The 13991-nt window shown below is 47.8% G+C and overlaps 1 protein-coding gene across 1 annotated transcript in view; it reads left to right on the top strand.

Moving 5' to 3' along the window:
- ZACN (zinc activated ion channel) overlaps positions 1-13991 on the top strand; it is a 41697-nt gene that overhangs the window by 15884 nt on the left and 11822 nt on the right. Inside the window, exons 5-6 of the mRNA XM_030206852.1 lie at positions 11836-12005; positions 12246-12370. Coding sequence (XP_030062712.1) covers positions 11836-12005; positions 12246-12370 — 295 coding nt within the window. The remainder of the gene's footprint in view (positions 1-11835; positions 12006-12245; positions 12371-13991) is intronic.

Genomic DNA, 13991 nt, shown 5'->3' with positions numbered 1-13991 from the left:
CATAATGGAAACCGGGCCCGGCCATCTTGAACCCGGCGAAATGCAAGGCATTTGGTCGTGGGAGGAGCCAGCATTTGTAGTGCACTGGCCCCCCTGACATGCCAGGACACCAACCGAGCACCCTAGGGGGCACTTCAAAAAATTAAAAAAAAAATTGCTCCCAGGTGCATACCTTGGGTGCTGAGCCCCCCAAATCCCCCCTAAAACCCACTCCCCACAACTCTACACCACTACCATAGCCCTAAGGGGTGAAAGGGGGCACCTACATGTGGGTACAGTGGGTTTGGGGTTTTTTGGAGGGCTCAACATTAACCACCACAAGTGTAACAGGTACGGGGGAGTGGGCCTGGGTCCACCTGCCTGAAGTGCACTGCACCCACTAAATACTGCTCCAGGGACCTGCATACTGCTGTCAGGGAGCTGGGTATGACATTTCAGGCTGGCACACAGGCTGACAAAAAATGTTTTATTTTATTTTTTTGGGTGGGAAGGGGTTGGTGACCACTGGGGGAGTAAGGGGAGGTGATCCCCGATTCCCTCCGGTGGTCATCTGGTCAGTTGGGGCACTTTTTTCAGACTTGGTCCTAAAATTAAATGGACCAAGTCCAGCCGGCGAAATGCTCGTCTGAGCCGGCCATCTTTTTTCCATTATGGGGTGAAGCCGGCCATCTCATAACCACGCCTCCATCCCGCCCCCACTCCACCCCATCCTGCCTTCTGTACCCTCCCTTGAAGGTTGGCCGGCTCCGCGACGAAAAAGCAGTTGGCGCCGGCCAAATTCGGCTTTCGGTTATACCGATTTGGCCGGGATCAGGAGATCGCCGGCCATCTCCTGATTTGTGTCGGAAGATGGCCGGCGATCTCTTTCGAAAATAAGCTCATTAGGCCCCTGTTTACAAAGCCACACTAGCAGCTGGCGGTGTGGTACTGCTGACACAGCCCATTCACTTGTATTTATTTATTTATTTATTTATTTATTTATTTAATAGGATTTATTTACCACCTTTTTGAAGGAATTCACTCAATGCAGTTTACAGTAAGAATAAATCAAACATGAGCAATAGACAATTACAGCAGTACAAATATTTAAATAACAATACAAACTATGGCATAGTATACTACTTACAATGTCAACACAATGCATAATAGAACATTTTAATTGACAATGTAAGATACAATGTCAACACAATGCATAATAGAGCTTTTTAATTGACAGTGTAGGGTATAATCAAAGATGGAACATATAGATAGGTAAGAGAGTAAGAAGAGTTTGAAGATAAGGTGACTAATGTAAAGAAAGTTGCACATGAGGTCAGGGAGATGATAAAATGTTAATCTCAGATAGGGAAGGAGTGGATAAACATGTCCTGCTGCAGTATGTGCAGCTCGTGTCACTCCTTGTGGGTGTGAGTGAGACTAATCAGTTAGTTACTTCTTCCATTAAAGGGCTGGTTGAAGAGCTAAGCTTTCACCTGCTTCCTGACTTAGAGATAGTCTTGTATTAAGCAGAGCCTTTAAGGGAGTGCATTCCAGAGTGCGAGGGCTACTCCAGAGCAGGTTCACTTGCTGATATCACATCATGTAATGGCTTTTGGAGAGGGTATGGTTAGTGTCCTTGGAGGTGTGTAAAGAATCTTCCTACTCGTCAGGTACTAGGGGCCATGTCCTTTAAGGGCTTTGAAGATCAAACATATAGTTTTAAATTTAGCCCTCTATTGTACTGGTAGCCGGTGTGATGCGGTCACGTCGCTTGCAACCTTCTATTAGTCTTGCTGCGGCATTCTGAATCAATTGGAGCTGGTGCAGGCCCTTTGTAATCAGACCATTGTACAGTGCATTACAGTAATCCAGTCTTGATGATACCATGGCATGCACAACTGGGATAAGATTTACCTTCTCGATGTAAGGAGAGAGGCAGCATAGCTGTCACAAACAGTAGAAGCAGCTCTTGAAGGTTGCTTGGATTTGGGGAATCAGAGTAAGTGTTGAATCTAACTGTATTCCAAGGTTCCTGACTTGTGATTTGAAGGGGAGTTATTTATTTCCCAAAAGAGATTTTGATGTCAGGTATGTATCCACTTGCGTTAGGGACCCAGAGAAGCTTGGTTTTACTTGGGTTCAGGCAAAGTTTGTTGTGTTTAGCCCATTTTTGAATTGATGTTAGACAGGTAATCAGTTTATTCAGGGCTGTAGGTAAGTCAGGTTCAATGGGTATGAGTAGCTGAATATCTTCCGCATAGATGTAGAACTGAGTGTCCATTGACCGAATCAGCTCAGCTAGTGACTTGAGGTAGATATTGAACAGAATAGGTTACAGTATCGATCCATGTGGTACCCCACAGGTCAGTGCCCATGGTGGTGATGAGTTGCTGCCAAACATTATAGATTGTTGCCTGTTTGATAGATAGGGTCTGAATCAAGTACTGTTCTAGTGATTCATGTTTCTGTCAGTCGTGCTAGCATGATATCATGATCCACAGTGTCAAACGCTGCTGAGAAATCTAGCAGTGCTAACACCGAAGTGAATCCCCTGTCTCGGTTTCTGTGAAGATAATCTGTTAGGGATATGAGGACGATTTCCGTTCCATAATCTTGTCTGAATCCAGATTGAAATTGATCTAGCCAATCATTGAGTTTCCCTAGAAACAAGTTTCTCCTGGTCAAGGTTGTTTTTCTTACGGAAAGGGTGAACCCAGTGGCGTACTAAGGGGGGGGCGGTGGGGGCGGTCCGCCCCGGGTGCCAGTGGGTGGGGGGTGCTCCACTCCCGCCGCCTCCCGTGGCCGTTCCCGTGGCGCCGCACATTAAAAAAAAACCGGCGAAGCAGCGTCGCAGGCAGCGCCTCGTGCCCTGCTTGTAAAAAAAAAAAAATCAAATCTCCTCCTTCCTTCTCCTCCTCGTCTTGACGTCGACTCGGGCCTTCCAATCATTGGAAGGCCCGAGTCGACGTCAAGACGTCAAGACAAGGAGAAGGAAGGAGATTTGATTTTTTTTTTTACAAGCAGGGCACGAGGCGCTGCCTGCGACGCTGCTTCGCCGGTGAGGAAGGAGAGGGGCGAAAGGGATGGGTGGGGGTGTTCAGAGGGGAGAAGGGGACTGGGGTGGGGGTCTCAGACAGGGGAGGGGAGAAGGGGACTGGGGTGGGGATCTCAGAGGAGAGAAGGGGAGGGGAGAAGAGGACTGGGGTGGGGGTATTCAGAGGGGAAAAGGGGAGGGGAGAAGAGGACTGGGGTGGGGATCTCAGACAGGGGAGGGGAGAAGGGGACTGGGGTGGGGATCTCAGAGGGGAGAAGGGAAGGGGAGAAGGGGACTAGGGTGGGGGTCTCAGAGGGGAAAAGGGGAGGGGAGAAGGGGACTGGGGTGGGGATCTCAGAGGGGAGAAGGGAAGGGGAGGGGAGAAGGGGGCTGGGATGGGGGTGTTCAGAGGAGAGAAGGGGACTGGGGTGGGGGTCTCAGACAGGGGAGGGGAGAAGGGGACTGGGGTGGGGGTGTTCAGAGAGGAAAAGGGGAGGGGAGAAGGGGACTGGGGTGGGGGTCTCAGACGGGGGAAGGGGAGGGGAGAAGGGGACTGGGGTGGGGATCTCAGACAGGGGAGGGGGAGAGGAGAAGGGGACTGGGGTGGGGTGTTCAGAGGGGAAAAGGGGAGGGGAGAAGGGGACTGGGGTGGGGATCTCAGACAGGGGAGGGGAAAAGGGGACTGGGGTGGGGGTGTTCAGAGGAGAGAAGGGGACTGGGGTGGGGGTCTCAGACAGGGGAGGGGAGAAGGGGACTTGTCTATTAGATTGTAAGCTCTTTGAGCAGGGACTGTCTCTCTTTGTTAAATTGTACAGCGCTGCGTAACCCTAGTAGCGCTCTAGAAATGTTAAGTAGTAGTAGACTGGGGTGGGGGTCTCAGACAGGAGAAGGGGAGGGGAGAAGGGGACTGGGGTGGGGGTGTTCAGAGAGGAGAAGGGGGCTGGAACTGGGGGCTGAAAAAAGGGGCAGAGAGAGAGAGGGGACAGATCCTAGATGGAAGGGGGAGCGAGAGGGAGGGCAGACCCTGGATGGATGGGAGAGGGAGGGCAAATGGTGGATTGAAGGGGCAGAGAGAAAGGGCAGGCAGTGGATGGAAGGGACGGCAGAGAGGGCTGACACTGGATGGCAGAGAGAGAGTGAAGACAGATGCTGGATGGAAGGAAGACGGTGAAAAGAAGATGAGGAAAGCAGAAACCAGAGACAACAAACTGTAAATAAAATATATTTTTTTATTTTTTTTGCTTTAGGATAAAGTATTGTAGATATGTTAAATGTTTATAATAGAACATGTAAATAAGGTAATCTTTTTATTGGACTAATTTTAATACATTTTGACTTACTTTCGGAGAACAAAACCCCCTTCCTCAGGTCAGGATAGGATACTGTAACAGCACTATACTGTACTGACCCGAGGACGGAGGTTTTTGCCTCTGAAAGCTAAATGTATTAGTCCAATAAAATGGTATTATTTTACTTTCTATATTTGTTTTATTTCTATTTGTTAATTTGTAAAGTGGTGATTGGTACTTGTTAGTTTTTTTCAAATTTACATCTGCTGTCTTTATATTTTGCACAGTACTAGGGGACAGTTTCTGTTTCTGTGGTGTTGCATTGTATGCAGAGTCTGGCATTGGGGGTTCAGTTTAATTTTTGTCTAAATAGAAAGTTTATGATTACTTATTCTATAGTGGATTAGGGTGTATCTGTGTTTGTTAAAAAGACATGGCTTTCAGTTGGCATTGACTGTGCAGGATCTACGATCTGTACTATTCTGTCTGGTTTCATTTTACAATAGGTGAATTGATGTTCTAGTGCTCACTGTAGTGTTTAAGATGCTTTCCTTTTCCTTGTGTGACTCGTAGAAATGACTGGCTGACTACTTCCGCGACAAGGTGCAAAAGATCAACCTTGAGTTCACTACCAAGCCACCTCCTCCTCTTCACCCTTCAACCCTCTCCCTCAACCAACCAACCCAGACCTCTTTCTCCTCCTTTCCTGATATCTCCGAGGAGGAAACCGCCCGCCTTCTTTCCTCCTCAAGATGCACCACTTGTTCCTCTGATCCCATCCCCACCAACTTACTTAACACCATCTCTCCTACTATCACCCCCTCCATCTGTCATATCCTCAACCTCTCTCTCTCCACTGCAACTGTCCCCGACACCTTCAAGCATGCTGTAGTCACGCCACTCCTCAAAAAACCATCACTAGACCCTACCTGTCCCTCCAACTACCGCCCCATCTCCCTCCTACCCTTCCTCTCCAAGACACTTGAGCGCGCAGTCCACAGCCGCTGCCTTGATTTTCTCTCCTCTCATGCCATCCTTGATCCGCTTCAATCCGGTTTTCGCCCTCTTCACTCGACAGAAACAGCACTTTCTAAAGTCTGTAATGACCTGTTCCTTGCCAAATCCAGAGGCCACTACTCCATCCTCATCCTCCTGGATCTATCCGCTGCTTTTGACACTGTCAATCATGACTTACTTCTTGCCACACTGTCCTCATTTGGGTTCCAGGGCTCTGTCCTCTCCTGGTTCTCCTCCTATCTCTCCCACCGCACCTTCAAAGTTCACTCTCATGGATCTTCCTCCACCCCCATCCCCTTATCTGTTGGTGTTCCCCAGGGATCGGTCCTTGGACCCCTTCTCTTCTCAATCTACACCTCTTCCCTGGGCTCCCTGATCTCATCTCATGGTTTCCAGTATCATCTCTATGCTGATGACACCCAACTGTATCTCTCCACACCAGACATCACTGCGGAGACCCAGGCAAAGGTATCGGCCTGCTTATCCGACATTGCTGCCTGGATGTCCAACCGCCACCTGAAACTGAACATGTCCAAGACCGAGCTTATCGTCTTTCCACCAAAACCCACTTCTCCTCTTCCTCCACTTTCTATCTCAGTTGATAACACCCTCATCCTCCCCGTCTCATCTGCCCGCAACCTCGGAGTCATCTTTGACTCCTCTCTTTCCTTCTCTGCGCATATCCAGCAGATAGCCAAGACCTGTCGCTTCTTCCTCTTTAACATCAGCAAAATTCGCCCTTTCCTCTCTGAACACACCACCCGAACTCTCGTCCACGCTCTCATTACCTCTCGCCTGGACTACTGCAACTTACTCCTCACCGGCCTCCCACTTAGCCATCTATCCCCCCTTCGGTCTGTTCAGAACTCTGCTGCACGTCTCATATTCCGCCAGAACCGATATACTCATATCACCCCTCTCCTCAGGTCACTTCACTGGCTTCCGATCAGATACCGCATTCAATTCAAGCTTCTCCTTCTTACCTACAAATGCACTCAGTCTGCTGCCCCTCACTACCTCTCTACCCTCATCTCCCCTTACGTTCCCGCCCGTAACCTCCGTTCACAGGATAAATCCCTCCTCTCAGTACCCTTCTCCACCACCGCCAACTCCAGGCTCCGCTCATTCTGCCTCGCCTCACCCTATGCTTGGAACAACCTTCCTGAACCCTTACGCCAAGCCCCCTCCCTGCCCATCTTCAAGTCTTTGCTTAAAGCCCACCTCTTCAATGCTGCGTTCGGCACCTAACCCTTACCGTTCAGTGAATCCAGACTGCCCCAATTTGACTGCCCCGATCGGACCGACCGTTCACTTGTCTATTAGATTGTAAGCTCTTTGAGCAGGGACTGTCTCTCTTTGTTAAATTGTACAGCGCTGCGTAACCCTAGTAGCGCTCTAGAAATGTTAAGTAGTAGTAGTAGTAAGTAGTATGGTAGAATTGCTCTATAGGTCCTGAGTGTTTTGTATTCTTGGCATGCCTAGTACTGGATTTGGGGGGGGGGGGGGGGGGGTTAAAAAATGACCGGCCCCGGGTGTCAACTACCCTAGGTACACCACTGGGTGAACCACTGCCCTTTTTAATGCTGTTGGTAGTTGCCCATTAGAAAGAGAGGAGTTCACAGTTTTTGTGGCACCTTCTATGAGGCTCATACCTGCCTGCTGCACTATCTTTGATGGGCAAGGGTCGAGGGAGCAGGTAGTTGGTCACAGTGGCGTATCAAGGGGGGCTGCCACCCGGGGTGGGGCGGTTCGCCGTTGCACCCCCCCCCCCCCCGGGTGCAGCATGATGACACCCCCCCTCGGCGCATTGACACCCCCCCTCCCGACCCAGTGCCTACCCTCCTCCGTGCAACCAGCTCCCTACCTTAAAAAAAAATATCGGAATCCGAGGCGAAGCGAGGCGAAGCGAGGCGAAGCGAGGCGCAGCGGCTCGCGCCTGCACATAAAAGAAATGTGGACCGTCTCATCGGACATTCTTTCACCCTGTCTGTCCCGCCCTTTCGGAAATAGGAAGTTGCGTCAGTGGAGGGTGGGACAGATAGAGCGAGGGAAGGCCCGATGAGACGGTCCACATTTCTTTTACGTGCTGGCACGAGGTGCTGCGCCTCGCCTCGGATTCCAATATATTTTTTAAAGGTAGGGAGCTGGTTGGACGGAGGAGCGTAGGCACTGGGTCGGGGGGGGGGGGGGGCTGTCATTGTGCTGCACCCAGGGGGGAGCTGGCAGGGAGCACCCCCCCTGAGCAAGTATGCAGCAAAATCATTGCAGTTTAGTTTAGACTGGGCAGGCTGGCTCTGTTGTGGGGGTTACAGTAAGCTGTTTACTATACTGAACAACTGCTTGGTTGAACTGCCAGCCTGTGCAATGCATTGAGAGAAATATAGTTTTTTGGTTGCTATTAAGGGTTGGCAGTACTTTGTCGTGTGCTTCCTACAGTGTAGCCTGTCTTCATCCAGGCGAGATTTACGCCATCTCCTTTCCAGTTTCTGTGGGAAAATGTGGGATACAAATGTAACAAATAAATACAAAATAAATAAAATAAAAAAATCTTGAGGATAACACAAGTTGACCCATGTCAAAAAGCACACAAAACAATTTAAAATTCAACCTCACTCCCCCCCCCCCCCCCCCATATTCAGCCAACGGCAGTGTTAAACCTGGATATTCAATGCCAGGCTATTTTTGGTGACCGGCACTGAATATCCAGTATTTTTTGGCCGCTAAACTCTTAGGGCTCTGTTTACTGAACTGTGCTATAGGCACGCTAGCGTTTTTAGCGCATGCTAAAAATTAGTAAGTACTAAATGCTAGAGATATCAATAGGAATATATGGGTGTCTCTAGCATTTAGTGCGCACTAATTTGGGGGCATGCTAAAAATGCTAGTGCACCTTAGTAAACAGGGCCCTTAACCAGTTAAGCCAATGTTCAGCGGCTGACCGGTTAAGTTACAGTGGTTCCTATTTATGCAGTCTGATTTAACCACTAATTTTATTCGGTCTGGCACTGAATATCCATGCCTAACCAGATAAGTCATGTGACACAGCCAGTTTAGTAGTAGGCGATAACCTTGAATATTCAGTGGGAGATAACTGGTTATCTCCCACTGAATATTTGTGGTTAGCAGCAAAAAACGCTATTTAACCAGTCAGCAGCTGTTTCTGACAAGATAAATAGCGCTAAATATTGGGGGAAAGAGATTACTGGAGTGAAGTAGACAAACTGATGCTAGAAAAACATTAAGTGGTCAATATTCAAACACCAGATTTCATGGCTTGTCGTGTCTGTTTGGGGTACGACTTTGCCCTAATGTGGTCCCAAAACAAAGAAAAGGGTTCTCACCAAGGTTTTGCTGGTACTATAGTACCAAGATTCAGCTCACTAAATACTAATTCCGTAAGGGCATCCGGGCAATATTTAGGTCTGACAACTTACACCAGGTCAACAGCAGGTGTAAATGTGTGCATAAATGTTGCATCTTAGTTTTTAACTTGCACTATTCTGTAAGGTACATGCGTAAGTAACATAAGAACATCTAGCCCAATATCCTGCTTCCAACAATGTCTAATCCAGGTCACAAGTACTTGATAGAATCCCAAAGAGTAGAAAGATTCTAGAATTCCACAGAGTAGCAAAATTCCGGAATCCCAAATAGTAGCAAGATTTCATGTTAAAATCCCAGGGCAAGCAGTGGCTTCCCCATGTCTGTCTCAATAGCAGACTATGGACTTTTCCTCCAGGAATTTGTTCAAACCTTTTTAAACTCAGATACACTAACTGCTGATACCACATCCTCTGGCAAAGGGTTTCAGAGCTTAACTATCAGTAGAGTAAAAAAAAATATTTGCTCCTATTAGTTTGAAAAGTATTCCCATGTAACTTCATTGAATGTCCCCTAGTCTTTCTACTTTTGGAAAGAGTAAAAAATTGATTTACGTTTACCCATTCTACACCACTCAGGACTTTGTAGACCTCTATCATATCCCCCCATGCCCCGCCCATACACCCCCCCTGTGCACACCCCCTTGCATTTATGCACTGAGTTGCGCACTAAAATTACAGAAATTACTTCGTGCCCAACTAGCGCTTACATTTGTAACTGTAACAGTTATTGCATAAATGCTTGTGTTCTTTAACTTGTACAGGAAATTGGTACCTACCTATGGGGTATATTTATAGTTCTATACCTACAGCCAAAGGGGCAGGGTGAGTGTGTTCCAGACCAGGGCATATATACATAATAGATATAGGTACCAATATTTATATAGGCCAAATATTGGCACCTATATCTATCATATATATTCCCCGGGATGCTATATAGCACACGTGGAGGGGCATAATCGAAAGGGCCGCCCTTATCGAAACAAGATGGGCGTCCATCTTTCGTTTCGATAATACGGTCAGGAACACCGAAAACGCGAAATTTAGGTCAACCTTAGAGATGGTCATCCTTAGAGATGGTCGTCCTTAGAGATGATCGTCCCCGATTTTTGGCGATAATAGAAACCGAGGACGCCCATCTCAGAAACGACCAAATCCAAGCCCTTTGGTCGTGGGAAGAGCCAGCATTCGTAGTGCACTGGTCCCCCTGACATGCCAAGACACCATCTGGGCACCCTAGGGGGCACTACAGTGGACTTCAGAAATTGCTCCCAGGTGCATAGCTCCCTTACCTTGGGTGCTGAGCCCCCCAACCCCCCCCAAAACCCACTCCCCACAACTGTACACCACTACCATAGCCCTAAGGGGTGAAGGGGGGCCCCTACATGTGGGTACAGTGGGTTTCTGGTGGGTTTTGAAGGGCTCACATTTACCACCACAAGTATAACAGGTGGGGGGGGGGGGGGGGAATGGGCCTGCCTGAAGTGCACTGCACCCACTAAAACTGCTCCAGGGACCTGCATACTGATGTCATGGAGCTGGGTATGATATTTGAGGCTGGCATAGAGGCTGGAAAAAATATTTTTAAAAATTTTTTTGAGGGTGGGAGGGGGTTAGTGACCACTTTGGGAATAAGGGGAGGTCATCTCCGATTCCCTCCGATGGTCATCTGGTCATTTAGGGCACATTTTTGTGTCTTGGTCGTAAGAAAAAAAGGACCAGGTAAAGTCGTCCAAGTGTTCGTCGGGGATGCCCTTCTTTTTTCCATTATCGGTCGAGGACGCCCATGTGTTAGACATGCCCCAGTCCCGCCTTCTCTACGCCTCCAACACCCCCCCGTGAACTTTGGTTGTCCCTGCGATGGAAAGCAGTTGAGGACGCCAAAATTGACTTTCAATTATGCTGATTTGGGCGACCCTGTGAGAATGACCCCCATCTTGCGATTTGTGTCGAAAGATGGGTGTCCTTCTCTTTCGAAAATAAGCCTGCTAGTGTTCCATGCTGAAATCCACGCATATTCTGTAACAATGTGCAGAAATTAATTGGCTTAACAAGCCAATCAGCGTTGTAACTGCACTTAACAAGAAATAATGAGCACTAATTGGCAATAATTAGAATTTACACATATAACTTGCTAAGCATATTCTGTACCGCATTGTGCTTAAATTCTAATGTGTGCAGGCAAAAAGGGGCGTGGTTATAGGCGGGAAATGGGCATTTTGTGGGCATTCCAAAAATTACGTGCACCTAAATCTATGCACCAGGATTTACGCCACATTTTCATTAGTGTAAATGGAGGCATGTCGTTTTAGGCATTAGGATATCAATTAAGCATATTCTATATGCCGTGCCTATGAGGAGTAGCCTAGTGGTTAGTGCAGTGGACTTTGATCCTGGGGAACTGAGTTCGATTCCCGCTGCAGCTCCTTGTGACTCTGGGCAAGTCACTTAACCCTCCATTGCCCCTGTTACAAAATAAGTACCTGAATATATGTAAACTGCTATGATAGTAGTTGCAAAAACCTCAGAAAGGCAGTATATCAAGTCCCATTTCCCTTTCCCTATTTGAGATTCTACATGGAATGTTGCTACTATTGGAGATTCTAGATGGAATGTTGCTACTATTGAGATTCTGTTGCTACTATTTGAGATTCTACATGGACTGTTGCTACTGCACTAGCAACATTCCATGAAGAAGCCTGCCCTTGCAGATCAGCAACGCAACCACACAGGCTTCTGTTTCTGTGAGTCTGATGTCCTGCACATATGTGCAGGACATCAGACTCACAGAAACAGAAGTCTGCATGGCCAGCCGCGTTGCTGATCTGCAAGGGCAGGCTTCTTCATGGAATGTTGCTAGTGGAGGAGTGGCCTAGTGGTTAGTGCAGTGGACTTTGATCCTGGGGAACTGTGTTCAATTCCCACTGCAGCTCCTTGTGACTCTGGGCAAGTCACTTAACCCTCCATTGCCCCTGGTACAAAATAAGTACCTGAATATATGTAAACTGCTTTGAATGTAGTTGCAAAAACCTCAGAAAGGCAGTATATCAAGTCCCATTTCCCTTTCCCCCTTTCCCTTAAGAGAGTGGTCAAGAAGAATGATGTTCTTGCAGATCTCTGATGTCTTTTGCTGCAGGCACATGGTGGAGTGGAAGGACTTATACCCTCATGTGAAGATCCACAGTAATGGCTGGCTACAATATTATCTCCCAATGCGGATTGATAGCAACTGCAACTTTGAGCTGTTCCATTATCCAGAGGATGTAACGGAATGCTTTCTGAGTTTCTTCTCAATGTTAGAAAATGGTGAGGGCCTCAAGGATCAGAACCCAATCACGATTTTCATGTTATATTTGATCAATTTGCTGACCGGCAGTAATACCTTTTAGTGAACCAACTATAAAATGATGTTGTAGTACAGAAACGTTTAAGGCCAGTTAGGTCCTTTCTTCAGTGTTTTAGTGAACAACTAAAAATACACAAATTCTTCTCCTTTTCTTTGCTTCTCTCTTTCCTTCTGCTTACTTTCCTTGGGTTCTCTATTAGACAGGGAATTGGCATTCAACGTGAGTGTGGACAATGAGATTGAGAATGTGAAACACGAATACCTTGTTAGAAAGGTAAACATCCAAGCTTCACGAGGCAAGGCCAATCCTGGCTTCATTATGACGGTAAGAAAATAATCTTATTATTATTTTTACTCTGGAACGCTGCCAGACATAAGTAGTACTCTGCAAACACATATACCAGCTTATTTTCGAAAGAGAAAGACGCCCATATTTCGAACCAAATCGGGAGATAGGCGTCTTTCTCCCGTGGGTGCCCAAATCGGTATAATCGAAAGCCGATTTTGGGCGGCTTCAACTGCAATCTGTCGCGGAAACGACCAAAGTTGATGGGGGCATGTTGAAGGCGTGGTGAAGACGGGACTGGGGCGTGGTTATTGGCTGAGGAGAGATGGGCGTCCTCAGCCGATAATCGAAAAAACAAAGGCGTTTTTAGCGCGAATTTGGGTCACTTTTTTTGGACCCTGTTTTTTCACGAACAAGTCCCCAAAAAGTGACCCAACTGCCCAGATGACCTCCCCGGACTCCCCCAGTGGTCACTAACCGCCTCCCACCAAAAAGAACCCACTTGAAAAACCTTTTTTGCCAGCCTCTATGCCAGCCTCAAATGCCAGCAGAATGTGTTGTATCCTGTGACAGCCTTTCCCTGGTTCTGATGTGGCTCTCGGGTGAGTGTGACACCTTTTCTGTTATGTGCACTGCAGAGTTACATCAGCAAAGCATTGTGGTGGGTGTAGGGTATTGGGATCCGTGATTCCACTAGATTGTGTTAAATGCTCACGATGTTGGTAGGTGGTAGGCTCTACTCCCATGGTGCTTTTCCTCCTGCCTACTGGGTCAGAGTGTGCCCTGTTTTGTTTCCGGTAGTCCATGAGGTAGTGGCCATTTTTGTAAACCAGTTTTAGATCCCTTTCATGTGTTAGCCACGTTACAGAACCTAGTTCTTACCTTGAATGTTGCTGAAAGAGGGCATTGTACAGCATTCTGCCAACTCTGACCTACTGCTAATCTCAGTACCAGGGAGACTTGTTGCCAGTGGGGCACAACCTCTGATCTGCAGTTAACTGTGAGTAAACGTGCTTATTCCAATAAAGGACGTTTTCGGAGCAATTAGTCTTCAGGTGTCAACTGGTGTGCCAAGGTTATACAGCAGCAACAAGTCCTAGAGGCCTGCGTGTATGCAGGTCCCTGGAGCACTTTTAGTGGGTACCGCAGTGCACTTCAGGCAGGCGGACCCAGGCCCATCCCCCTCCCACCTATAACACTTGTGCTGGTAAATGGGAGGCCTCCAAAACCCACTGTACCCACATGTAGGTGCCCCCTTCACCCCTAAGAGCTATGGTAGTGTTGTACATTTGTGGGTAGTGGGTAGTGGGTTTTGGGGGAGGGGGGTTGGGGGTTGGGGGCTCTGCACCCATGGTAAGGGAGCTATGCACGAGGGAGCAGTTTCTCAAGTCCACCACACTGACTTCTAGAGTGCCCAGTTGGTGTCCTGGCATGTCAGGGGGGCCAGTGTACTATGAATCCTGGCCCCTCCCACGACCAAATGGCTTGGATTAGGACGTTTGTGAGCTGGGCGTTTTTAGTTTCCATTATCACTAAAAAAAACAAACGCCCAGCTCACAAACGACTAAATCCATGGCACATTTGGTCCGTACAAACTGTATTTTTGAACCGAAAGATGGACGCCCATTTTTTTTGAAAATACGGTCTGGTCCACCCTTTC

This window comes from Microcaecilia unicolor, chromosome 6 (genome assembly GCF_901765095.1).
Source record: "Microcaecilia unicolor chromosome 6, aMicUni1.1, whole genome shotgun sequence".
In the NCBI taxonomy this organism is placed as follows: Eukaryota; Metazoa; Chordata; class Amphibia; order Gymnophiona; family Siphonopidae; genus Microcaecilia; species Microcaecilia unicolor.
The sequence above is the reverse complement of the archived record's forward strand: the minus strand, read 5'-3'. Positions and strand labels throughout refer to the sequence as shown.